At 47.7% G+C, this 25,155-nt stretch overlaps 1 protein-coding gene and 1 pseudogene across 1 annotated transcript; both read right to left on the bottom strand.

Moving 5' to 3' along the window:
• Positions 1-310: 310 nt before the first annotated feature.
• On the bottom strand, positions 311-10,574 carry LOC119856936 (annotated as a pseudogene).
• Positions 10,575-15,468: 4,894 nt separating this feature from the next.
• On the bottom strand, positions 15,469-21,467 carry LOC119857193 (pepsin A-like; the record flags this gene model as incomplete). The annotated part of the gene is made up of 8 exons (XM_043516821.1): positions 15,469-16,005; positions 16,993-17,085; positions 17,224-17,359; positions 17,943-18,059; positions 18,698-18,897; positions 19,196-19,314; positions 20,636-20,753; positions 21,285-21,467. Coding segments are annotated over 8 exons (1,104 nt in total), but the record flags the coding sequence as incomplete, so codon positions are not given.
• Positions 21,468-25,155: the final 3,688 nt, after the last annotated feature.

Raw genomic sequence — 25,155 nt, forward strand, 5'->3', positions numbered from 1 at the left:
CACGGCTGCTACTCTGAAACCTGTCATTATGTTGGAAGTAAACAAATCAAACAGATAAGCAGTGAGAAGTGTTGGCACGGAGGGAGATGGGGAGGGGCAAGGCTGGAATAGAAGTAGGGGCTCCCGGTCAGGATTGAGCGGTGCTGGCAGAAGGTACATCTCCCTTTTCACAGTGGTGGAATCTGAGTCATTCAAAGAGAATCAAAGAGAAACAATTCACTCGAATGCTCTTATATTACTTCATTCTACTGGGGGTAAGATTACTGGACAGATGGCGATGGTGGGGTGAGGTCACTAGATCGATATGCGGTGTTGGGGATCTAGAGAAACGGAGACTCTCTGGGCTCAGGATTCCATGGTAGTGTCCTGGGAATGACGCTGTGTTCATGCCACAGAGGCCAGGGCCACATGGTTGTTGGCCCTGTCGAAGACAACGTAGTACTGACTGATGAAGACATCTCCAAGGATCCAGAGCTCTCCAGAGGAGATAAGGAGATCGATGCTTTCAAAGCCAGAGCTACAAGAGCCAGAGTCCTGCACCAGGGAAAATAGGACATAATTACTGGGCAGGAACTTCAATGATCCCTTGAGTTATCATCCTGTAGAGCCTGCACATGCCTGTGCTCGTACCATCTTCGGCTGGACTCTCAGAGCTCCCAAGCTAAGGAGCATTAGGCTGGGTCAGGGCTTTGATGGGAGATCTCTATGGGCCATAGGAGTGGCACTGGTGAGTTGGTCCCCAATGTTTGAAGCTATTTAGATATCTAACCCCCACTCACCTACCTTTGTGGATTTGGGCCTAGGAACAGCCTCAGGCTAAGGGGTGCAAACTTTCAAATGGGAAGAAAAGCAAGGTCCTGACCACTTCTGTTCATGACACAACCCTTGGGGAGGCAAAGCGTGCTCTCTCCAGACTCCTGGCCATATTCCAAAGGAAGCAATTACATTCTGCCACCAGAAATCCTGCTTTGATTATAAGAGGATTTGAGCTTCCCCACTGCCTGCTACCAGCTGGTGTTGCTGTGTGCTGTTAAAGCAGCTTGCCTGTTCCTCCCCAGAGGGAAGCAAACCTTTATCACGGGGAAGGAAAACTCCTTCCTGATGCCCATACCCTGGAGCGCGAGGCAGTGATCTCTCTTCATCTAGCCTCCCAGCTGGGATAGGTGCTCATTTAATTCTCTCCTAGCCCCGTAAGGCCTCTGCCCTCGTGATCTCCTATGGTGGCCAGCTCTACAGGCTGCCTCACTGCTCTTGCAGTATGTCACTTTCACTGTGGGCCTGCCTTGATCTTGACCGTCCCTCCCCCTGGAACTGTTTGTGAGAAGAGCTCTCTGCCTCCCCACTCTCAAACTGGGGACAGACTTTGAGCTGTGTCTCATTGATGCTCCTGCAGGCTCATGCCGGCTGTGCAGGGGGCAATTGCCAGCATGCTCAGTGCAATGGCGTCAGGCACAAGCCTTCGATTAGAGGCCCCAGGGCAGCTTTCTCAGCAGAACACTCACATCAAGAACGTAGGCACTAGGAGGGCACATGGAACTCGATGCCATTGCTGGTGAAGATGATGTTGTGCAGACTGCTCATGGCACTGCAGCTGATCTGCCGGGAGGGAGGCAACATATGGAGGAAAGGTTAGACACGTCTCGGGCACTAGGTTCTCCAATGAGAGATGGAGTGTCACATGTGTCTGTAACAGACACCTCTAGAAGTATCTCTCCCTTCTCCCTGCCCTTACCGTGCCATTGCTGGTGCCGATGTAGGAATTGATGTTGGAGATGCCAGTAGAGGGCCCAGCTAGCAGAGAATGCCAGTGTCAATGATAGCCTGGCAGCCACTAGAGCAAGTGATGGTCTCACCGTTCATGGTGATGCTGGAAGAGAGAGAGTCAGGGAACATCCCCACAAATACTCCCGATCTCATTCCCACTCAGCCCATGAGCCAGCAGTGAGAGGCCTGTGGAGCTGCCTCATCACCCCCTTGCTACGACTGCCAAGAACTTTCCCCTAATGTTTCAGCTTCAACCTTCTGTGGCTATTGCCCATCACTCATCGTCCTACAACCTTCTGGGACTATGACCGATCTACCCTGGGTGTCACAAAGAGATGTCAAGGCATTGTGACCATCCTGCCCATTCCTTTATTGCTAAGCAGAGCTGGCCAGATGAAGGTTCCTGAGGTGGATAACCATTGATCTAACCTCCTTGCTGGTGAACCCCTTTCCTATAGCTCCTAGGAAGGTGTGATTCCTACTCCTTTGTCTCTCATCTTGTCTAGACTCTGCAAGTTGAGCTCCCACACACATCTCCTTTTGCCTGTCTCCTCAAGCTGGCATGATGAAGGGGAAGGGCCAAGGGGTGGGAGATACCTGTCCATGGTGATTTGCCATTAAGTCTCAGCAGAGAGAGGGATCCAGTTCAGGCTCCCAGAGTAGTAAGATGAGTCAATGCCACTGAACATCACGAAGCTGCCGCTCTGCTCATCACTGGAGAAGGGAGAGAGGAGAGTCAAGGAAGATCCATGAATGATTGGCTAACAAGACAATAGCAAATGCCCCATCTGTTAGAAAAGGACCACAGCTGCTTTTGGGGAATTCTAATGCAAACATTGCAGGGGTCACTCAGTGTGAGAGGCACTATAGGAACGTGAATCTCATTGCAGTAGATGGGCTGTTTCCAGCCCTGACTTACGAGCTCAGGTAGACAGAGAAGAGGTCCTGGGACACCAAACTCTCATTCATCATGTTATTGAAAACGGGGGTAGCTCCAGAAGAGGCGATGCTTGGGAAGGCCAGACCCAGGATCCCATCAAATTCGGAGTACTCAAAGGCTGTATCGGGCTCAGTTTCACTCAGGCCAAAGATCTGTTTGGTGTTCACAATGCCTCCAATCTTGGGGGAGGGATGGGGACAATCAGACACATGCTATACCCGAGGAGAAGCTGCTAAGTCCTACCAGAGGGAACTTAGTGGGTGGGAAGTTTTCAGAAGCTGAACTCTGAACTCTGCTCTCTGTCATATATGGGAACAGCCTATGAATGACTGGATTACATGCGTAGGCCCTAATGGGTCTGACTTTGATTTCATTCTTTGTGGAGTCGTTCAGCTGAAGTGGGCAGTTACCAGCCTGAGATCAGAATGAGGCCCCAGCATTAAGAATAGTTTCAATGGGTATTATATGTATTAACAATCCTATAAAGTCCCTTTGATCACCTAGGATTTCGCAGTTGTTCCTATTCTGGATGCCACACTCACTCCACACTTCATGCCAACAGCAGAGAGAAAACTGAGATCCTCCTTCTCTAAAAGCCTCCCTGCCATACAAAGGCACTGACTATATACAGCAGAGCAGCTCTATTTCATACAGTAGAGAGCAGTTGTACTGTACACCCTACCCTTTTCAATATGAGCCAACATATGAGCTGCACTCTGCTTGTAAGTGGATAAAATAGAGTGAGCATGATACAAAAATGCAGATGATCTCTGGCTTGCTCTTGTGTCTCCCACCTCTTTCTCTGGCTTTATCTCCTCTCTTCTCTATCCTTTCTCTATCCCCCTCTCCCGGTTCACTCCATGTGGAATTCCTCTTTAGATTCCTAGATGCATCCTGTCCTTTTAACTCCTAATCTTGATCCGTTCTTGTGATTTACCTGGACGGTGTCATATGCCAGGAAGCTGGTCATGCTGCCACTGCCATACTGGATGAATTAGACTCTCATTAGTGGCCTCATAGGTGGAGGAGTCTGATGGGTTGAATTGGTTGTGGTTTGCTGCAAGTACAGAAGAGTCAGATGGTCACAGATGGACACTTGTAACTCTCCCCATGTGTTGTCTAGAGCCTGGATGCCTAAACAGGCTATGAATTCCTTAGTGGGGACAGGGTGCCTAAGAGTCAAGCATTGCAGCACTCAGCATTACCACACCTAAGTGCCTTTGTGGATCTAGCTTCGGGTCTGACTAGGGCCTGATTTCCCTCCGACACCATGCAGTACGTGGAGGGACAATGGAGGGAGACCTACTGCTCTCTGGCTTCTGAGGTGACTAAAAATAGATGATTTAAAATATCCTATTTAAAATTAACCTTGACATTAGGACAACATATGTTAAGGCCTAAGCTTACTAAAATCATCTAAATTACATAAAGATGTTATTATTAAGCAGTGCATGTTTTCTGCCTTTAAAGAAAGTCAATGGAACTGGTGGAATTTCAATGCTCTCATAATCTGGAAACAGAATTTCTTCAAGTGCTAAACAAGCTTTTGATAGCAGTAGGCTCTTCTGCAAGTGCAAAGAGAATACTTTCTTTATATCCGTTTATTAACTAGTTCAGTTCATGGACTAGTTCATTCCAATTTAAGAAACTAATTGGAAACTGAAAAGTGGGAATGCTTGTTTTCCTCTTCCCCTCAATCTCTGAGTAAAAACTAGGTGCGAGAGGATGAGTTCTACAAGTTCTAAAATCTTGAAGGACACGCTGATCAGAAACAATCAGTTCAATTCACTGACTACAGATAACACTTCCTTTGTTTCATAAATCTGTTATTTTTAAATGCAAAACATGTTTTGATAAATTTTTCTTTCTTATGTATCCAGCCCATTCAAAGGAGTTTTAACTAATTTTTTTTTAAAGCTGGATTTTGCATTTTAAAGTGAATTCCAATTTCCATTCAAATTGAGTTTGACACAAATCAAAAAGTAATTACATAGTGAATAAGAAATGCATCCCTCACCATTCTCTAAAATAATTGAAAAACGTACAAATTATTTATCTGAATAATTGTATATTAAGCTATATAATTGCATAAATAAATGTGTATTGCCAACCCTCCTGGTTTCGCCGGGAGTCTCCCAGAATCAGGCCCTATCTCCTGGAGGCTACTGAAGCCAATCCAGGAGATTTTAGGCCGCTAAAAGTCCAGCGGCACAACAGGGCTAAGACAGGCTCCCTGCCTGTCCTGGCCCTGTGCTGCTTCCAGAAGTAGCCAGCATGTTCCTGAGGCCCCTGGTGGAGAGGTGGGGGGTTTCTGTGCGCCCCCCCCCACACCTCCAGCACTAACTCCGCAGCTCCCATTGGCCAGGAACTGCAGCCAATGAGAGCTGCAGGGTTGGTGCCTGCAGGCAAGGGCAGCGCACAGAGCCCCCTCTCCCTCTCCCCCTCCCCAGGGCCATGCTGGCTTCTTCCAGGAACAGCGTGGGACCAGGGCAGGCAGAGAGCCCGCCTTAGCCCTGCTGCGCCACCGACCGGGAGCCACCCGAGGTAAGCGCCTCCTGGCCGGAGCCTGCACCCTACACCCCAAACCCCTGCCCCAGCCCTGAGCCCCCTCCCACACCCAAACACCCTCCCAGAGCCTGCACTCCATACCCCCTCCTCCACCCTGACCCCCAGCCCTGAGCCTCCTCCCACACTGAAACTCCCTCCCAAAGCCTGCATCCTGCACCCCTACCCCAGCCCAGAGCCCCCTCCTGCACCCAAACTCTTTCCCAGAGCCCACGCCCCTCACCCCCTAATGCACCCCAATCGCCTGCCCTAGGCTTAACCCAGAGCCCCCTCCCACACTCCAAAACCCTCGGCCTCAGCCCAGAACCCGCACCCCACCCCCCGCCCCAACCTGGTGAAAGTGAGAGAGGGTTGGGGAGAGTGAACGACAGAGGGAGGGGGGATGATGTGAGTAGGGTGGGGCCTCAACATGTTTATAGTGGTAACAAACCAGTGAGAATCAACTTCCTTTAGAAAAATAACTAAAAAGTACAAATGCAAAACAAGATTAAAATCAGTTATTTCAATTAAGGTTCCTCCTTGCTAATGTAAATCTCTATGATTTTATTCAACCTGCCCAGCTAGAATATCAAGGCAAGAGGCATTACAGGTGATTTACTGCAGGCTGTGCTGAAGCAGTACACGGAGGGCACCCACAGGTTGGAAGAGCCAGTGTCGAAGAGGACGGAGAACTCCTGGGCTGGGGTGCCGATGGAGATGGTTCCATAATACTCGATCTGCCAAAGCAGGACAAAGAACGATGTAAAGAGAGGGAACCATTGCCATCCAAGGGCTAGATCCTCAGCTGGTGTAAACCCTTATAGCTACCCAAGCTGATTTACACCAGCTGAGGGTCTGAGCTATGGTGCCCTCGCTACAGGCTCAGCCTGACCTGGTGTTCCTCTGCCATCACTTTGCCAAGGATGGCTCCTAGCACCTACTGGCATCTGAGGCACAGAGTCATTGAGCCCTAGTCCCCATAAATATCAGTATGTGAGAGGGGGCAGTGAGTAGGGGGGAGCCTGCAGACCCTGGGAGTGCTGTTCCCAGTTCTCTTCTTAATCCCATCTGTCATAAAAATAAAGGGAAGGGTAACCACCTTTCTGTATACAGTGCTATAAAATCCATCCTGGCCAGAGGCAAAACCCTTTCACCTGTAAAGGGTTAAGAAGTTAAGATAACCTTGCTGGCACCTGACCAAAATAACCAATGAGGAGACAAGATACTTTCAAATCGGGATGGGGGGGAACAAAGGGTTCGTCTGTCTGGGTGATGCTTTTGCCGGAAACAGATCAGGAATGCAGACTCAGAACTTCAGTTAGTAAATAATCTAGCTAGAAATGCATTAGATTTCCTTTTGTTAAATGGCTAGTAAAATAAGCTGTGCTGGATGGAAGGTATATTCCTGTTTTTGTGTCTTTTTGTAACTTAAGGTTTTGCCTAGAGGGATTCTCTCAGTTTTGAATCTGATTACCCTGTAAGGTATTTACCATCCTGATTTTACAGAAGTGATTCTTTTACCTTTTCTTTAATTAAAATTCTTCTTTTAAGAACCTGATTGATTTTTCATTGTTCTTAAGATCCAAGGGTTTTGGGTCTGTGTTCGCCTGTATAAATTGGTGAGGATTTTTATCAAGCCTTCCCCAGGAAAGGGGGTGTAGGGTTTGGGGAGATATTTTGGGGGAAGACATCTCCGAGTGGGCTCTCTTCCTGTTCTTTGTTTAACAGGCTTGGTGGTGGCAGCATACGGTTCAAGGACAAGGCAAAGTTTGTACCTTGGGGAAGTTATTAACCTAAGCTGGTAAAAATAAGCTTAGGGGGTCTTTCATGCAGGTCCCCACATCTGTACCCTACAGTTCAGAGTGGCAAAGGAACCTTGACATCATCCAATCAAGGCTGGGTGGCCCAGCACAGGTTCTTGGCAGCAGCAAGATGGGAGCTTGGTTGGAAGCACATGGGTAGGGGAGTGGGTTGGGGCACTTTTGGGAGGAGGAGAGATCAGCTTTTGGCAGAGGAGTGGGAAGCTTGGATGAGGAGAGGGAGGCTACAAGACTTGCTCTCCTGCCATACTCACATCCATGTAGTTTGTTAGCTGGCATCCTCATTGGCTAGGCTGGGGAAATACTTGGAGGCCAGGTTGTAAGGATGTTTCTTCAGGAAATCCTCCAGCAAGCCATGTTCCTTAAGGTTCTGCCTCAGGGATTTCTTCTTCTTCAGGGAGACCCTAATCAAGAAGAGTGGGGAGAGAGACTGATCAGTAACAAATAAGCAGTAGGCAAACCTTGTGGTCAGGGAATACTGTGCAATCCAGCTTTTACATTGCACTGAGACCCCTTAGTACACTTAGGATTATCAAAGGAGTGTAAAGGAGTTGGAGTCCCAGTGTACTGAAAGTCAATGGGAGTTGGGCACATAATTCCCACAGGACCCTTGGAAAATTCCAGCACATGTGTATTAGAGATGACAGAGAGATGACCCAGCGGAAATAGACAAGATGGACAAAGAAAGTATTATCAGCCGCCTTGACTCCATTGACCACACTGTTCTGCTTGAAATCACGTTCTCCCTTGGCTTCCATGTCTCTCTATTCTCATGGTTCTCCCTCCTATATCTGTAATCACTCTTTGATGTCTTCAGAGGATCCACCCTTCAACTTTCTGTAAGGATCTTTTGTCCCTTTCTGTTATCCTTCTATCCCTTATCTCTGAGCAATCTTATCCACAAACATAAATTCCACTACTGTATCTATACTGGTAACTCACAAATCTACACTCCCTCGGCTAGACCTGTCTCCTCATGTCCAAACTGAAATCTTGGCCTTGTACGCCAGGCTTGATGGGAGTAATTGAACATGGGGGAAGCCTCATTTTTTCGGAGACAGGATTAGAGAGGTTAATAGATCAGCTGACTGAACACAGAATGTCTGTGCTAACCAGGACAGGTAAGTGGGTGGTAAGCGAAGAGAGACTGGCTGAACTAACCAATATAAGACAGGGAACATCAAGGGAATCATTTACAAAGTACAGGGTAACAATGGATAAGTTAAGATGGGAACATAAAGATGCGTAAGTCACACATGGCATGGATAGAGCATGCTGTACAGGGATTGGTTCCTACAAAGTAACCAAGCCAATCCCAAAATGTGTGATACAATACATAGTAAATGCAATGAATGTGATGTGTAAATGTCTGTAAAGGAAGCAGGGTTATTTGTGTAACTTTGGATCCTTGAGGCACCCTGCGTCCACCCCCTGCAGATGAGTCAGATCAGCCCAGCATAGCTTTACAGTATACCAACTGAAGACACCTGAGTGAAGAAATACGGAGTCAAACTGAGTGTTTGGGGAGCCAAGTGGGAAGGGGTCTCGGAAGAAATTCCAACAGGCCTGTCTCCCTGACATTTCCTCATGGATGTCTCTCTGTCAGCTCCACCTCAACATGACTAAAACAGAGCTCCTAATCTTCCTCCTCCCATCAAGCCCTCCCACACTATCTCTTTCCTTGATCACTGTCGGCAACGATACCATCCTGCCCCTCAAGCAGGCCATAACCTGAAGTCATCTTCAACATGGACTTTTCTCTAGCTCCTCACATCTGGGTTATGTTTAAATCTTGCCAAATCTTCTTGCATAAGCTCTCTGAGATGCAGCCTTTCCTTCACAGAACTATAGCTCTCGTCCCAACTCTCCTCATTTCATGTCTCATTTGCTGTTATATTCTTTTCCCTGACCTTTGACAAATGCCATCTTGCCCCAGTCATGCACGTTCAGAATGCTGCTGCAAAGATAATTTTCCTAGTGTAAGCTTTCATGAGCTACAGCTCACTTCATAGGATGCATATAAGTAAGCTGTAGCTCACGAAAGCTTATGCTCTAAAAAATTTGTTAGTCTCTAAGGTGCCACAAGTACTCCTTTTCTTTTTGCAAATACAGACTAACACGGCTGCTACTCTGAAACTTTTCCTAGTGTGTCACTTTGCCCATGTGTGATGGCGTGTCCTCCCAACACTCCCCTTGAAGGGGTTAAGGTAGGACAGAGGAGCCAATTAACATATTAGGCAGCAAGCTGGGGGAAATTAAAGATGAGAGAAAAGCCCTAATTAGAAGAAGCCCACCTGTGCAGGAACAGGTAGGGCTTCCATAAAGCTGGGGAGCAGACAGTGGAAGGAGGCTGCATGGAAATAGGCTGCAGTCTCTCCCTGGGAGAAGGGAGGCATGTTTTGAGACTACAGAGGCAGGTAGCCTCCCTGGGAAGAGGAAGTTGGGAGGCTGGCCAACCCAGAGAGAGGTGGAAGCCAGATAGGCAGGAAAGGAGACCATTTTAGGTTCAACAAGGACAAGTGCAGAGTCCTGCACTTAGGACGGAAGCATCGAATGCACTGCTAAAAACTACGGACCAAGTCGCAAGGCAGCAGTTCTGCAGAAAAGGACCTGGGATTACAGTGGATGAGAAGCTGGATATGGGTCAACAGTGTGCCCTTTTTGACAAGAAGGCTAATGGCATTTTGGGCTGTATAAGTAGGAGCATTGCCAGTAGATCTAAGGACATGATCATTCCCCTCTATTCGGCATTGGTAAGGCCTCATCTGGAGTACTGTGTCCAATTTTGGGCTCCACACTACAAGAAGGATGTGGAAAAATCGGAAAGAGTCCAGCAGAGAGCAACAAAAATGATTAGGGGGCTGGAGCACATGACTTATGAGGAGAGGCTGAAGGAATTGGGATTATTTAGTCTGCAGAAGAGAAGAATGAGGGGGGATTTGATAGCTGCTTTCAACCACCTAAAAGGGAGTTCCAAGGAGGATGAATCTAGATTGTTCTCAGTGATGGCAGATGACAGAAAAAGGATCAATGGTCTCAAGTTGCAATGGGGGAGGTTTAGATTGGATATTAGGAAAAACTTTTTCACTAAGAGGGTGGTGAAACACTGGAATGCGTTACCTAGGGAGGTGGTAGAATCTCCTTCCTTAGAGGTTTTTAAGGTCAGGCTTGACAAAGCCCTGGCTAGGATGATTTAACTGGGACTTGGTCCTGCTTTGAGCAGGGGGTTTGGACTAGATGACCTTCTGGGGTCCCTTCCAACCCTGATATTCTATGATTCTATGATTCTATGACTCTATGAAAACAGCACAAGCAGGATTCATAAACATAAAAGCATGAACAGAACACTCAACCTAGAATACACTTTTGCTTCAGGTTCTTCAATCCAACACCAACGTTCCTGTAATGGCCCCCCCCCCTTCATACTCCACTCACAGCTGTTGTCCTTGGTCAGTGAAGACCCAACATTCGTAGGTGCGTCTGCTTGCATCTTTCACTCCCCGCATTGCAGTGGGGGGAGTAAATGCCGCCTTCCTTGCTATGCTGCCTGGGCACTTGCTCCACACACCAGCCACCCTCAGCGGCCACCTGCTTACCACTCTCTGGCCACCTGCTCACACTCCGGTGGCCACCCTCACCAGCTGTCTGCTCGCTGCTCCACCATCCACCGCCCCAAACTTACAAGTTCAGCTCTTCAGCCTCAAACCAGTCACAAATTATTGCAGGCTGCAAGGAATTCTGCAATGGGAATAACACAATTGGTTATATCAGCCAACTTTCTGTAGAATAGCCTAAATTATAGACAGCACAAGGAACTGCACGTCAGGATTGAGGGACATCAGAAGAGCTGTGTATGTGTCAGGCCTGAGGGCTGGAACAGCAGGCTGGCCTGTGGCTCAGGAGTGAGGCTAGGGTTACCATACGTCCGTATTTTCCCGGACGTGTCCGGCTTTTTGGTTCTTAAATTGCCGTCTGGGAGGAATTTTTAAATATCTAAAAACGTCCAGGATGTTGCCATTAATATTTTTCCCCAAAGGAGAGTTGATCGTTCAAAAAAGAAAGTGAATGTTGATCATTCAAGAGAGTGCCCACTTTTTCCCCCAGCTCCCAGCATTTGCACTGTGAAACAGCTGATTCGTGTGGCTGGGAGGGAGGGGGGAGGAGGGGGAACATGGCACACTCAGGGGAGGAGGCGGGGCCGGGGCAGAGATTTGGGGAAGGGGTCCAATGGGGCAGGGAGGGGGCAGAGTTGGGGCAGGGACTTTGGGGAAAAGGTTGGAATGGGGGCAGGGAAGGGGAAGGGAAAGGGAGGAGTTGGGGTGGGGCCAGAGGCGGTGGGGCACAAGCAAATACCTCCCCCTCCCCCGCGTGGAGACTCCTCTTTTTTGAATGTTCAGATATGGTAACCCCAAGAGAGACACTTTGGCAGCGCTCTGTGTATGTTTATACCCCAAGGCTATAAAAACCGGGTCAAGATTGAGAGGCATTGGCAGAGCTGCATGGAGCCCCAAGACTGGAAGAGCAGTGGGTGCTATAGGGCAGGATTAATCCTTACTGCTTCAGGGTGCTACGAGGTGCCTGTATTGTCTCTCTGGTGTCAGACATCTCAAAGCAAACCTCCCTTCTCTAAATCTGAGATCTATTTTGTCTTCTTCTTGAAAAATCTAGAGTGGGGAATGGAAAATACCTGCCCATTTGCAAGACTAACACCAGATGCCAGGACCTCACTGTGGGGTAACAGGGGATAAGCTGATTTTCAGGACCAGTTCCGCTCAGATAAACTTGTATGAACTGATAAGATTTCATACACAATGTGGCAAAGTTAGGCCTGCCCAGTTCTAGGCCCCTTTGTTAGGGTTGTTGCTGGCCTAAGGCGACTTTACTCCTAGTTACGTGGAAACCTCATCCTTCCCCTGGTGTTTGCTTGTCCCCCACAGGGTTAGGAGTGGATAGTGCTAAATGGAAAGTTAAATGCTGTTGTCTAATCTCATGGGATTCTCATTGTGATTTCAGGCAGAGCAGCTGCTTCTGGCTGTGGGCACATGGCCTGGCGCCCAAGTCCGTGGATGGCCTCCTGCCAGGAATAGGATGGCTGCAGTATCAGGGCTAAGCAGCTAGGCCTCCCCACACATCCCAGCCATGGAGATTTGAGCCCATGATCTGCTCCTGGTGCAGATAATCACTCGCCAGTTTGAGGGCCATCCAGGATCTCCTTTTCTCTCCCCTAAATCCTATGTCATTATGAACTTACCCTCTACCCAAGGACATCTCTTCCTTCTTCTCCTCCACTGGTGGGCTCCATAGCCCACCAATGCCTTAGTCCTGTCATTCCCAACCGCATTCATCTACCCACACCTAAACCAAGTCTTCACACCTAAGCCTTCCCTACCCTAACATATGCCACTAGGAAACAGTGGAGAATACCAGTATATTTCACCTACATATTTCACCCAAGGGCTGTCAGGTGACAAAGCCTTTCACTATAGAACTGGGTGAGATAGAACCAGCACCCTAGAGGTAACTGGCTCTCAAGCCCACTCCCCTGAGTAACCAAGTCACTCAAATTCATGCTGCCTATCCTATTTCCAGTCCACTAACTGCATCTCCCTTTGCTGACCTGGGCTCGGAATCATACCAATGACCTAGAGGTGTAAAGCTCCAAATCTGGTGTGTGCTCACCGTGTATACCTATTTGGTTGGTATATTATTCTCAAGCTTACCCAGAAAAGGGGGTGAAGGGGCTGGGGGGGATATTTTGGGGAAACAGGAACTCCAAGTGGTCCTTTTCCCGAATCTTTGTCTAACTCACTTGGTAGTGGCAGCAATACTGTCCAAGGACAAGGAAGAATTTGTGCCTTGGGGAAGTTTTTAACCTAAACTGGTAGAAATAAGCTTGGGGGGGGTCTTTCATGCGGGTCCCAACATCTGTACCCCAGAGTTCAGAGTGGGGAGGGAACCCTGACAGGGTGTTTGGACAAAATTTGTTGTTAAATACAGGTGCCACTTATTCCCTAAGTAGTACCCAAAATAAAAACCTGTTTGGCCCTCCGGCTGGAATTAAGACCTTACAGGGGTTCAATAAGGCAAAAAGTACGGTTCCTTTTTTGAAAAATATTTTGTATCAGTTAAATAAATTAATAAATACATACATACATAAAAGGCAATTTGGCTTTAAAAATCTAAATAAGGGATTTTAAAAATAAATGTCTTTACAAAATTTAAAAAGTTAATTAATTTTGCTGTCACGGTTCTATGAAAAATGCCTCCCAGCACATCCTAAAAGCCAGGAAAAATTTGGCAAGCTACTGAATAATGGTCCTTAAGGCATCTAAAGAGCTAAAGTGGCCAACGTGAACTCCAAAAATTCTAGCAATTGCAAAAAAAACCATCAGGAGATGTAGGCCAAAAATAAAATAAAATAGAATGTGGTAAAATTGAGACAAAAATCCTAGTTACAGATCCCGATCCCCCACCCCAGAAGCAGTATAGCTATCAAAAAAGGCAGAAGCCAGCCTAAAAAAACCCACAGTGGCTGGGCTTTTAAGCCAAGGGGTTTTAGTGGAACAGTCAAGTCCCAATAAATCTGCCCTCTGGCCAGTCCTTAAAAGTGACAGCAAGACCTGAAGGCTGGTAGTTGATTTTTGCCCCCTTAATCAGGTGACACATCAATGCCCCCCCCGCAGTGGCCAAGTATCAGAAGGTAATAGCACAAGAGCCAACTTTTTTCTGTGCCAGTGTGTGTTCACGCCTGCCCTACCGCCCCTGGCCCCACCTCCACCCCAAAGTCCCCGCCCTAATTCTGCCCCACCCTACCCCTATTGGACCCCTCTCCAAATCCCCACCCCGGCCCCACCTGCTCCCCCAAGCATACCGCGTTCCCACTCCTCTCCCCTCCCTCCCAGGCTTGCCGAGCAAAACAGCTGTTTCGCAGCGCAAGTGCTGGGTGTGAGTGGGGAGAAGGATGACGTGGTGGTGCGCTCAGGGGCCGAGGTGGAGCGGAGCGGAGGCGGAGGTGAGCTAGGGCAGGGGGGCGGGGTGGGGACCCCGGAACACCCATGGAGTCAGCACCTATGGGTAATAGCTTCCAGTGTAGGAGGGGACCGGTGGTTTTCAGTTTTGAATTTGGCCGATGCTTCCTTTGCTATCCCTTTTCATCGGGACAGCTATTACACATTTGCTTTTACCTTTCCACGGAAGCAGTTGTGTTTTGCCAGGGTCCCCATGGGCTGGAACAATGCCGTTCTTATTTGTCATGCTTATGTCGTTAAAATGTAAAATAAAATGCCTTAAAAAACAGTGTATTTTCTTATGTAAATATCCTAATTTGCACTCAAACAAAAAAAAATTATTAAATAGGATATTACAAAAAATTCAGGAAGCTGGGTTTATCAAAAAAAACAAAAAAGCCCAGTTGTGTTCCCAACAAGTAAATTATCTTGAAATGACTTTGGGACAGGAGGGTGCTCCCCTAATAAACAAAAAGTAGAGCTGATTCTTAAATTACCAGCTCCTACAGATGTCACCTCTCTTAAATCCTTTTTGGGAATGGTTAATTTTTCCCAAAATATTATTAAGGGATTTTCAAAAAAGGCAGCTCCACTGCATAAATTGTTAAAGAAGGGAGTGCAATGAAACAGGGGCCCTTTGCAGCGGAAGCCATGATCCAGTTAACGCAGGCCTCAGTTCAGGCTCCAGTTTTAGCATAGTCCCCGGTGAGACAGCCGTTTGTGCTATAACTGACAAACCAAAGTAGTTTGGGTGGTACCCATGGCATTAAAAACACAAATAATTTCCCTAGCCCATGAGAGGGGGCATTTGAGAGTAAAAAATATCTTTAGCTAAATTGCAAGCACTTGGCTGGTGCCAAATATAAGCAGTAATATAAAATAGTTTGTAAATAATGGTCTGTCCTGTACAGCCAATAATGTTAATTCTAATATAATCAAAAAGCCTCTAAAACACCAGAGAATAGAGGGGCGTTGGGCTCGTTTACAATTTAATTACATTGGCCCTTTAGCAAGAAAAGCCAGGGGTAGTCAATGTTGTTGGGTAACTGTTAATCCATTTACAAAAAGGAGTAAACCAATCCTCACCCAAAGCAACACAGCACAAACAACAGCCTGTGTGCTGATTGAGCCGGTAATAACCAGGTGGGGTATGCCAAAAAAATTGATTTGGACCAAGGACCCCATTTCATCAAGAATATTACTAAAAGGCCTTGTCAAGCTATTCGAATCAAGCAAAAATTGCATATAGCAGGACACCTCCAAGTTCAGGCCAGTTAGAATGGGCTAACCGCGCTCTTAAAACAGCTTTTAAAAAAATAGTAAACCAGCAGGGAAAGGATTGGGATCAACGGCTACCATTTATTCTTATGGCCATAATGGTGGTCTCATGGAGTTATCCCATTCAAGGCAACAACTGGCAAAGACATGTGCCTTTCAGAACAATGGGGGTAGGTGGAGCACCGCTAATAAACTGCAGCCCCGGGTCCTTACAGACCAGTGGATGCAACAGCTGCTAAAATTTGTTGCTAGTACTCATAGGCAGGTAGCTGTGGCCCTAAAAGCCAATGTTCAAAAAATGAATAAAAGATGGGTCCAATCCTAAACCACATCAAAGAGAAACAATTCACACAAATGCTCTTATATTCCTTTATTCTACTGGGGGTAAAATTATGGGATAGAGGGTGAGTGTGGGGTGATGTCACTTGATCGATAAGCGGTGTTGGGACTCTAGAGAAACAGAGACTCTCTGGGGTCAGTGTTCCATGGCAGTGCCCCATGGATGGTGCTGTGTTCATGCCACAGAGGCCAGGGCCACCTGATTGTTGGCCCTGTCGAAGACAACGTAATACTGGCGGATGAAGACGTCTCCGAGGATCCAGAGCCCTCCGACGTCGATGCTTTCAAAGCCAGAGTTACAATAGCCTGACTCCTGCATCAGGGGAAAAGAGGACGTGGTAATTATTGGGTGGGAACTTCCCTGAGTTACCATCCTGATAGGCCCTGCTGGTGCTTATTACCATCTTGGGCTGGGATCTCAGAACTCTCAAACCAAGTAGCATTAGGCTGGGTAGGACTTCAATAGGAGACCTCTGTGGGCTGCAGGGAGTGACACTGGTGAGTTGGGCCCCAATTTTGGGTGCTTCTTAGATGCCTAACTCACAGTGAGCTACCTTTGTGGATCTGGCCCTCAGAACAGCCCCAGTGCCTAAGCCAAGGCCTAAGGGATGTAGCCTGTCAACTGGGAAGAAAAGCAAGGTCCTGACCGCTTCTGTTCATGACATATCCCTTGGGGAGGCAAAGCGCGCTCTCTCCAGGCTCCTGTCCAGATTCCAAAGGGAGCAATTACATTCTGCCACCAGAAATCCTGCTGTGATTATAAGTGGATTTGGCCTTCCCCATTGCCTGTCCCATCTACCGGTTGGTGTTGCTGTGTGCTGTTAAAGCAGCTTGCCTGTTCCTCCTCAGAGGGGAGCAAACTCTTATCATGGGGAAGGAACATCCTTCCTGATGCCCAGATGCCCATGCCCTGGAGCACAAGGCAGTGATCTCTCTTGATCTAGCCTCCCAGCTGGGGTAGCTGCTCATTTAATTCTCTCCTAGCCCCGTAAGGCCCCTGCCCTGGTGATCTCCTACGGTGGCCAGCTCTACAGGCTGCCTCGCTGCTCTTGCAGTATGTCACTTTCACTGTGGGCCTGCCTCGATCTTGACCGTCCCTCCCACTGGATCCGTTTGTGGGAAGAGCTCTCTGCCGCCCCACTCTCATACTAGGGACAGACTCTGAGCTGCATCTCAGTGATGCTCCTGCAGGCTCACGCTGGCTGTGCAGGGGGATTTAGCCAGCATGCTCAAGGCAATGGCCTAAGGCACAAGCCCTGGCTAAGAAGCCCCGAGGTGGCTTTCTCAGCAGGACACTCACATCAGTGATGTAGGCACTGGCGGGAAGAGGGAACTCGATGCCGTTGATGGTGAAGATGATGTTGGGCAGACTGCTCACGGCACTGCAGCTGATCTGCAGGGAGGAAGGCAACACACGGAGGAAAGGTTAGACACATCTCGGGCACTAGGTTCTCCAATGAGAGAGATGGAGCATCACATCCATGTGTAGTAGACACCTCTAGAAGTATCTCTCCCTTCTCCCTGCCCTTACCGTGCCATCGCTGGCGCCGATGTTGGAGTTGATGTTGGAGATGCCAGAAGAGGGCCCAGCCAGCAGAGAAGTGCCAGTGTCAATGATAGCCTGGCAGCCACCAGAGCAAGCGATGGTCTCTCCGTTCATGGTGACGCTGCAAGAGAGAGAGTCAGGGGAACATCCCCACAAACACTTCCGATCTCATTCCCACTCAGCCCATGAGCCAGCAGTGAGAGGCCTGTAGGGTGATTCTTGCTGATGGCCAAAAAGTTTCCCCTGATGTTTCAGCCTCGACCTCTTCTTCCTTGGCTATTGCCGATCGCTCCTTGTCCTACAAAACTTCTGGGACTGTAACCGATCTAGTCTGAGGGTCACAAACTGATGTCAAGGGTTTGCGACCACCCTGCCCTTTACTTTATTGCTAAACAGGGGAGAGAGGGGTCCTTGCAAAGGGGACGCAGGGGTGGTGGTGCTGCCCTTACCCTGCCCCCCTACTAGTGGCAGACACAGGTCATTTCTGGTCCTGTTATCGGCGAGGTGGAGAACCACTCATCTAACTGCCTTGCTGGTGAGCCCCTTTCCTATGACTCCAAGTACGGTGTGACCCCAACTCCCTTTTCTTGTCTCTCCTCTTGTCTAGACTCTAAGTTGAGCTTCCCCCGGCTCCCACATGCATCTCCTTTTGCCTGTCTTTTCAAGGTAACATTGAAGGGGAAGGGCCAAGAGGTGGGCGATACCTGTCCATAGTGATTTGCCAGTAAGTGTCAGAGGAGAGAGGGATCCAGTTGAGGCTCCCAGAGTAGTAAGATGAGTCGATGCCACCGAACATCACAAAGCTCCCAGTCTGGCCATTGCTGGAGAAGGGAGAGAGGAGAGTCAAGGAGAACGTATAAATGGTCGGCTAATGAGACAATAGCAATCGCTCCATCTGTTAGAGAAGGATGACAGCTGGGGAGTGCTGGTGTAGACTCAGAGCTGGGAATATCAGCATCTAGTAAGCAGAGATAGGACAGGCTGGTTGGATGAGAGGAGCACCTCACCCCCTCTTTGACATCACTTTGGGCTTTCTCTTCCTTGATCTCAAAAGCTAAGCACATTTGGGCCTGGCCAAATGTGGACGGGAGACCACCAAGGAAAGGCCCAGGTGTTTGAGGCAGTTGTGTCAGTGACTCAGTAGGTGCTGCTCTTCCCTCAGAGTCAGTACTGAGCAGATGGTTCAACCTGGTGCTAGAAGGTGTTGAGCCAGGAAATCATGTGGGTGATATATTAGGGGAAACTTCTCCCACGAGTCAGTTTAATATCAATGCCCTAGTGTTCACTTCTGCTCCCAAAAACTTAAATCACTAGCATAGAACAGTTGCCATGTTCCACCATAGAGGTGGCTGCTTTTGGCAATTCTTATGCAAATGTTGCAGGGATCACTCATTGTGAGAGGCGCATTGGGAACGTGAATCTCACTGCAGCAGATGGGCTGTTTCCAGCCCTGACTTACGAGCTCAGGTAGACGGAGAAGAGGTCCTGAGACACCAAACCCTCGTTCATCATGTTGTCAAAGACGGGGGTGGCTCCAGAGGAGGAGATGCTGGGGAAGGCCAGACCCAGGATCCCATCAAAGGGGGCGTAGTAAAAGGTGAAGCCGGGCTCGGTTTCACTCAGACCAAAGATCTGGTTCGTGTCCACAATGTCTCCAACCTTGGGAGAGGGATGGGCACAATCAGACACACCCTGCACCCTGGAGAAGCTGCCAAGTCTACCACAGGGCTGATGGCCTTGGGAGTTCTCAGAGGCTGGCATGCCCTGCACTGTGGTCTCTCCAACATATGAGAATATTCTGTGATTAGTCTCATTGCCTCTTCTCTTCCCTTTTTCTATCCCCCCTCTCCCAGTTCATACCCATACTCTGCTTTAGCTTCCCAGATGTGTCCTGTCCTTCTAACTCCAAATCCTTCACCATGTCTTTTCCATGGTTTTGATCCTTTCTTGTGATTACCTGGACCGTGTCATAGCCCAGGACGCCAGTCATGCTGCCAGTGCCATACTGGATGGAGAGGCTCTGGCCGGTGGCCTGGTAGGTGGAGGAGTGTGATGGGTTGAATTTGTTGTGGTTTCCTGCAAGTACAGATGAATCAGATGGTCACAGACTGACACTTGTAACTTTCCCCATGCATTGTACGGAGAGCTTGGGTGACTAGCGAGACTCTGAATTCTTTGATGAGGTCAGGGTGCCTAAGAGTCACACATTGCAGTACTCACATTGCCACATTTAAGTGCCTTTGTGGATTTAGCTTCTTGTCTTACTAGGGCCCATTCCACCTATGACACTGTGCAGTATATGGAAGGACAATGGAGGGAGACCTGCTGCACGCTGTCTTTCCGGGTGAATAAAAATCAATGATAAAAAAAAATCTGATTTTTTAAGATGTCAGTATATTTTTCTTTTTAAAAATAACCTATTTAAAATTAACTTTGAAATTATGACAACATAGGGTAAGGTCTAAACTTACTAAAATCTACTAAAATAATTTAAATTAAATACAAAGGTTACTATTAAGCAGTGCATGTTTTCTGGATTTAAAGAAAGTCAACAGAACTGGAAGATTTGACTGACTCAGCACTTGGAACCAGAGTCTCCTTTGTTTCAGGCTAAACAAGATTTTGACAGCAATAGCCTCTTCTGTAGGTGCAGAGAGCATACTTTCTTCAAGTCAGTTTATTAACTAGTTCAGTTCACAGACTAGTTCATTCCAACTTAAGAAACCAACTGGGAATTGAAAAAGTGGGAACACTCGTTTTCCTCTTCCAATCTCTGAATAAAACCTAGGTGTGAGAGGATGAGCTCTACAAGTTCTAAAATCTTGAAGGACGTGTGGATCAGAAACAATCAGTTCAATTCACTGACTACAGATAACACTTCCTTTGTTTCATAAATCTGTTATTTTTAAAGGCAAAAAAAGTTTTGATAAATTTTTCTTTCTTGTATATACAGCCCATCGAAAGGAGTTTTAACCATTTTTTTAAAAAGCTAGATTTTGAATTGTAAAGTGAATTTTCCAATTTCCATCCAAATTGAGTCTGATAGAAACCAAAAATATAATCATAAAATAGTAAATAAGAAACATCTCCTTCACCATTTTCTAATATAACGAAAAAATGAACAAAGTAAGAATTTGAATAAATGTGTATAAAGCTATGTTAATTGACATTGTGTATCCCCCTGATTTGCTAAAAGAAGTACAAAATATAATGTAAATATATAGTTGCAAGTCAACCTGTATAGTGGTTACAAACCAGTGAGAATCAACTTCCTTTAGAAAAATAATTAAAATCAATTATTTCAGTTAAGGTTCCTCCTTGCTAATGTAAATCTCTATGATTTCAATCAACCTCCCCAGCTGGCATGTCAAGGCAAGAGGCATTACAGGTGACTTACTGCAGGCTGTGCTGGAGCAGTACACGGAGGGCACCCACAGGTTGGAAGAGCCGGTGTCGAAGAGGACGGAGAACTCCTGGGCTGGGGTGCCGATGGAGATGGTTCCATAATACTCGATCTGCCAAAGCAGGACAAAAAACAATGGAAAAAAGAGGAAACCCTTGCCATCCAAGGGCTAGATCATCACCGGGAGTAAACCGGCATAGTTCCACCAGCTGAGGGTCTGGGCTACAGTGTCCCTGCTAAAGGCTCAACCTGAGCTGGTGTTTTTCTGCCATCACTTTGCCCAGCATGGCTCCTAGCACCTCCTGGTATCCAATCGCCACAGGTGATCAAATGCACATAATTATTTAGCCTCAGACCCCTGAATCTCAGTGTGTGGAAGAGCATGATTGGAAGAGGGCAGCCAGCAAACCCTGGGAGTGCTATTCCCAATGTTCTTCTTAATGCCATCCAATGACAATTGGGGACTGGGTGGCCCAGCACAGGTTCGTGGCTGCAGCAAGATGGGAGCTTGGTTGGAAGCACATGGGTGGGGGAGAGGGTTGGGGCACTTTTGGGAGGAGGGAGAGCTCAGCTGTTGGCAAAGGAGTGGGAAGCTTGGATGAGGAGAGGGAGGCTACAAGACCTGCTCTCCTGCCATACTCACGTCCATGTAGTTTGCTAGGGGCTCACTGGCAAACTTGTTGGCCAGGCTGGGGAAATACTTGGAGGCCGGGTTGTAAGGGTGTTTCTTCAGGAAATCCTCCAGCAAGCCATGTTCCTTAAGGTTCTGTCTCAGGGATTTCCCCTTCTTCAAGGAGACCCTAATCAACAAGGGTAGGGAGAGAGAGACCAATCAATAGGAAATAAACAATAGACAAGCCTTGTGTTCAGCGCCTACAGTGCAATCCAGCTTTTACATTGCACTGAGACCCCTTAGTATACCTAGGATTATCGAAGGAGTGCAAAGGAGTTGGGTGCCCAGTGCACTGAAAGTCAGTGGGAGTTGGGCACAAATTTCCAGTAAGACTCTTGGAAAATCACAGCCGATATGTACTAGAAGAGAGATGGCTTAACGTTCTGGGAGCTGTACTAATACATAGAAAGAGACAGTCCCTGTCCGTAAGGTTACTGTTGAAATAGGAAAAATGGACAAAGGAACTATTATCCGCCACCTTGCACCCCGTCAACCATGCCATTTCTGCTTGAATCATTTTCTCCCTTGGCTCCATGTCTCTCCTCTCATGTTCTCCCTCCTACACTCTGTAATCACTCCTTTGATGCCTTCAGAGATCTGCCCTCCACCTTCTGTGGCGTTCTACAAGGCTCTGTCTTTGGTCCCCTTCTACTCTCCTCTACCCCTATCTCTGTGTAATCTCATCCACAAACACAATTCCCTACAACCTCTATACCAATGACTCACAGATCTGCCTCCCTCCTCCAAACCTGTCTCCTTCTGTCCAAACTGAAATCTCTACCTTCTAGGCCTGGCTTGATGGGAGTAATTGAACATGGGGGAAGCCTCATTTTTTAGGAGGCAGGATTAGTAAAGTACTGTGAATAGATCAGCAGGCTGAACACAGAATGTCTATGCTAACCAGGACAGGTAAGTGCATGGTAAGCCAAGAGACAGAATGGCTGAACTAGCCAAGATAAGGCAGGAAACATCAAAGGAATCATTTACAAAGGACAGGGTAACAGTGGACGAGATAAGATGGGAACATAAAGATGAATAAGTCACACATGGCGTGGGTAGAGCATGCTGTACAGGGATTGTTCCTACAAAGAAAGCCAATCCCAAAACATGTGAAACAACTTTTGTCTAGCTCCTCACATCCAGGCTATGTCTAAATCTTGCCAAATCTTCTTGCATAAGCTCTCTGAGATGCAGCCTTTCCTGTCCCTTCACACAACTATAGTCTCGTCCCAGCTCTCCTCCTTTCATGTCTCAATTGCTGCAACTTCTTCTCCCTGGCCTTGACAAATGCCATTTTGCCACATTCATGTCCATTCAGAACGTTGTTGCAAATATAATCATCCTAGCAAGTCATTTTGAACATGACACTCCTCTCTTTGGGTCCCTCCACTGGCTCCCCCTGCTCTATATCAGACATAAGCTGCTTGTCTTCACTTCCAAGGTCCTTCGCACTCAGTCCCACCCTACCTCTCATCCCTCATTAGCTATCAAGCTATTGATGCCCGTCTCCCATTGGCCCATGATGCCAGCCTCTACTGCCAACATGATACATTTTCAATCATGCACCTTCGTGCTTCCTCCGACCTGCCCCCTATGGTTGGGAGGTCCTCCCCATAAACATCTGCAAAGCAACCACACTGTCCTCCTTCAAATCCCTCCTTAGAAACTCTCCTTTGTCGTCGTGCCTATAAAAAAACCATAACAACAGGTTGGCTGCTGGTGTGCAGTACCCACTGTCCATCAAGCTGACTGATTGTTTACTTGTATTCCCCTCTCAATCTGCATGTCTCTCTTGTCTCTTATGTCTTACTGAGGTAGTTATCTACTTAGGGAAGGGACAGCCTTCCAGTGCCTAGCGCCATGGAGTTCTGGTCCATGACGTGTGGATCCTACATGCTGTGATAATACAAATAATAAACACTAATATTATCACAGAGAACTGATCCCCAGAGAGAGACTCCGTCACTTGCCCCTGGTCACACAGGGAGTCTGTGATAGAGCCAGGCATTAACCCAGCTCTTGCAAGTGCCACTCCAGTGCCTTAACCACAAGACCTGCCTTCCTTATTCCCCTGCTACAACACAAAGCTAAGGGGATGTTTCCAGCTGCTGCCTATACACGAATGGAGAATAGAGAAGAGAAAGAGAGAGGTGCAGACATTCCTCTTGATAATCACACATGGTTATGTAGAAAGCCAAGTTCAGCAGCCCAAAGTGGTGTGTTCCCCCAGTACTCACTTTGTCACCCGGCACTGAGAGAGCGCCACCAAACTCAGGAGCAGAAGCCACTTCATGATGTTTTCTGACACGCAAGCCCGTGGTGATGAGTGGCGAATGTAGAGAAACGCCTGGATGCTGCTTTTTATAAACACATAGCCCAGAGCTTTTCTTATTGAATTAATAACCCTGATAAGAAATGTAAACCTTCCCGATAAGATCTTTCAAAATGTCCTTAAACAAAAATTTGGAGAACACTCAAAGTCCATAGATTTCCACCTTCACTTGGCTGTGACCTGAAAATGGGGCATTGTCTAGAGGGAAGGAGTGAGTGTTCAGGGATGTCTAAGCTTTGAAAAGCAATGCCTTGGGGTTGCTTTAAAGAATGGGACAGGAGGCACAGAAGAATTGGAATGGGATACAGAGACATTCACTCCTTGGTTTTTCATTCCAATCTAGCCCCATGCTGGGAGAGAGAGTAACTCAATGGGATTGGAGCCTTCCACATCTTTGGCACCACTTGCAATACAGACATAGAATCACAGAAGTGTATGACAGGAAGGGGACTCAATAGGTCATCTAGTACAGTCCCCTGCACCCAAGGCAGCCATGCAGTGGGGAATTGGTTTCTTTTTGGGAACCAGGATATGGAGCTTTACACCTCTGGGTCATTGGTAGGGATACAGTTCTGTCACAGAGTTCACAGAATCCGTGACTTCTTCCAATCCAGGCCTGGAGCAGCTGTCAGCCCCAGGCCATCAAAACAGTAGCCTCAGGACTGAAGCAGTGAATGGGGTTGGCTCAGCCCCTTTGAGGCTCAAGCAGCTGCGGTCAAACCCTGCCACAGGAGCAGCAGCGGGGCGGAGGAGCTGCTGGAGGTCAGCTCCTGGCAGCTCTCTCACTGTTAGACACCCTCCCAGCCCCCCCGCTTCCTACCCTCCCCGCCCCCAGCAGGGGTCAGATTCATACCAATGACTAAGGCTTTGTCTACACTGGCAAGTGAAAGACAAAACTTTTGGCGTTTGTTAGAGGGCTTTCCCATCCCCCCCCTTTCCTGGTTCTTGTCATGCAGACAGAAAGCGGAAGACCAGAAGTCTGAAGTGCAGGCAATGCGATGTTTATTGGAGTGAGTTCCAAGCAAATGTATTCTGAAGATCTTCACACAAGTCGGGCTTACCTCTCTATGCCGATAGAGTTTTCCCCTTCCCCTCCCCCAATTACAGTTTTCTACACGAGTAGAACCCCTTCTTCTTCTAACCCCTAGCTCCACACACCAATGGAGCTCCTTCTTCCCGGTGTTCTGCTTCTAGCTCTGATACTGCAGAGCATTTACTCTGTGTCCCCCTTCGCAACTCTGACACTGCAGAGCCTTGCCTGTGTCCCTGTTCCTCATTCCCCTATTCCCAGTCCCCCATTCCCCATTACCATTATCATTCCCCTTCCCACTCCCATTCCCCATTCCTACTCCCCCTCCTTCTTCTTAGCAGGCCCAAATATACCTGCAGTTCATGACCCTAGTCACACTCCTGATAACTTATGGTCATGTTCTGTTCTGGAGGGTTGTGAGCCGAGGTCTTCATCCCACTCCTTTTGTACTCCATGGGAGGGGTAAAGAGTGAGGTTGT

The sequence above is a fragment of the Dermochelys coriacea genome, chromosome 6, assembly GCF_009764565.3.
Source record: "Dermochelys coriacea isolate rDerCor1 chromosome 6, rDerCor1.pri.v4, whole genome shotgun sequence".
Classification (NCBI taxonomy): domain Eukaryota; kingdom Metazoa; phylum Chordata; order Testudines; family Dermochelyidae; genus Dermochelys; species Dermochelys coriacea.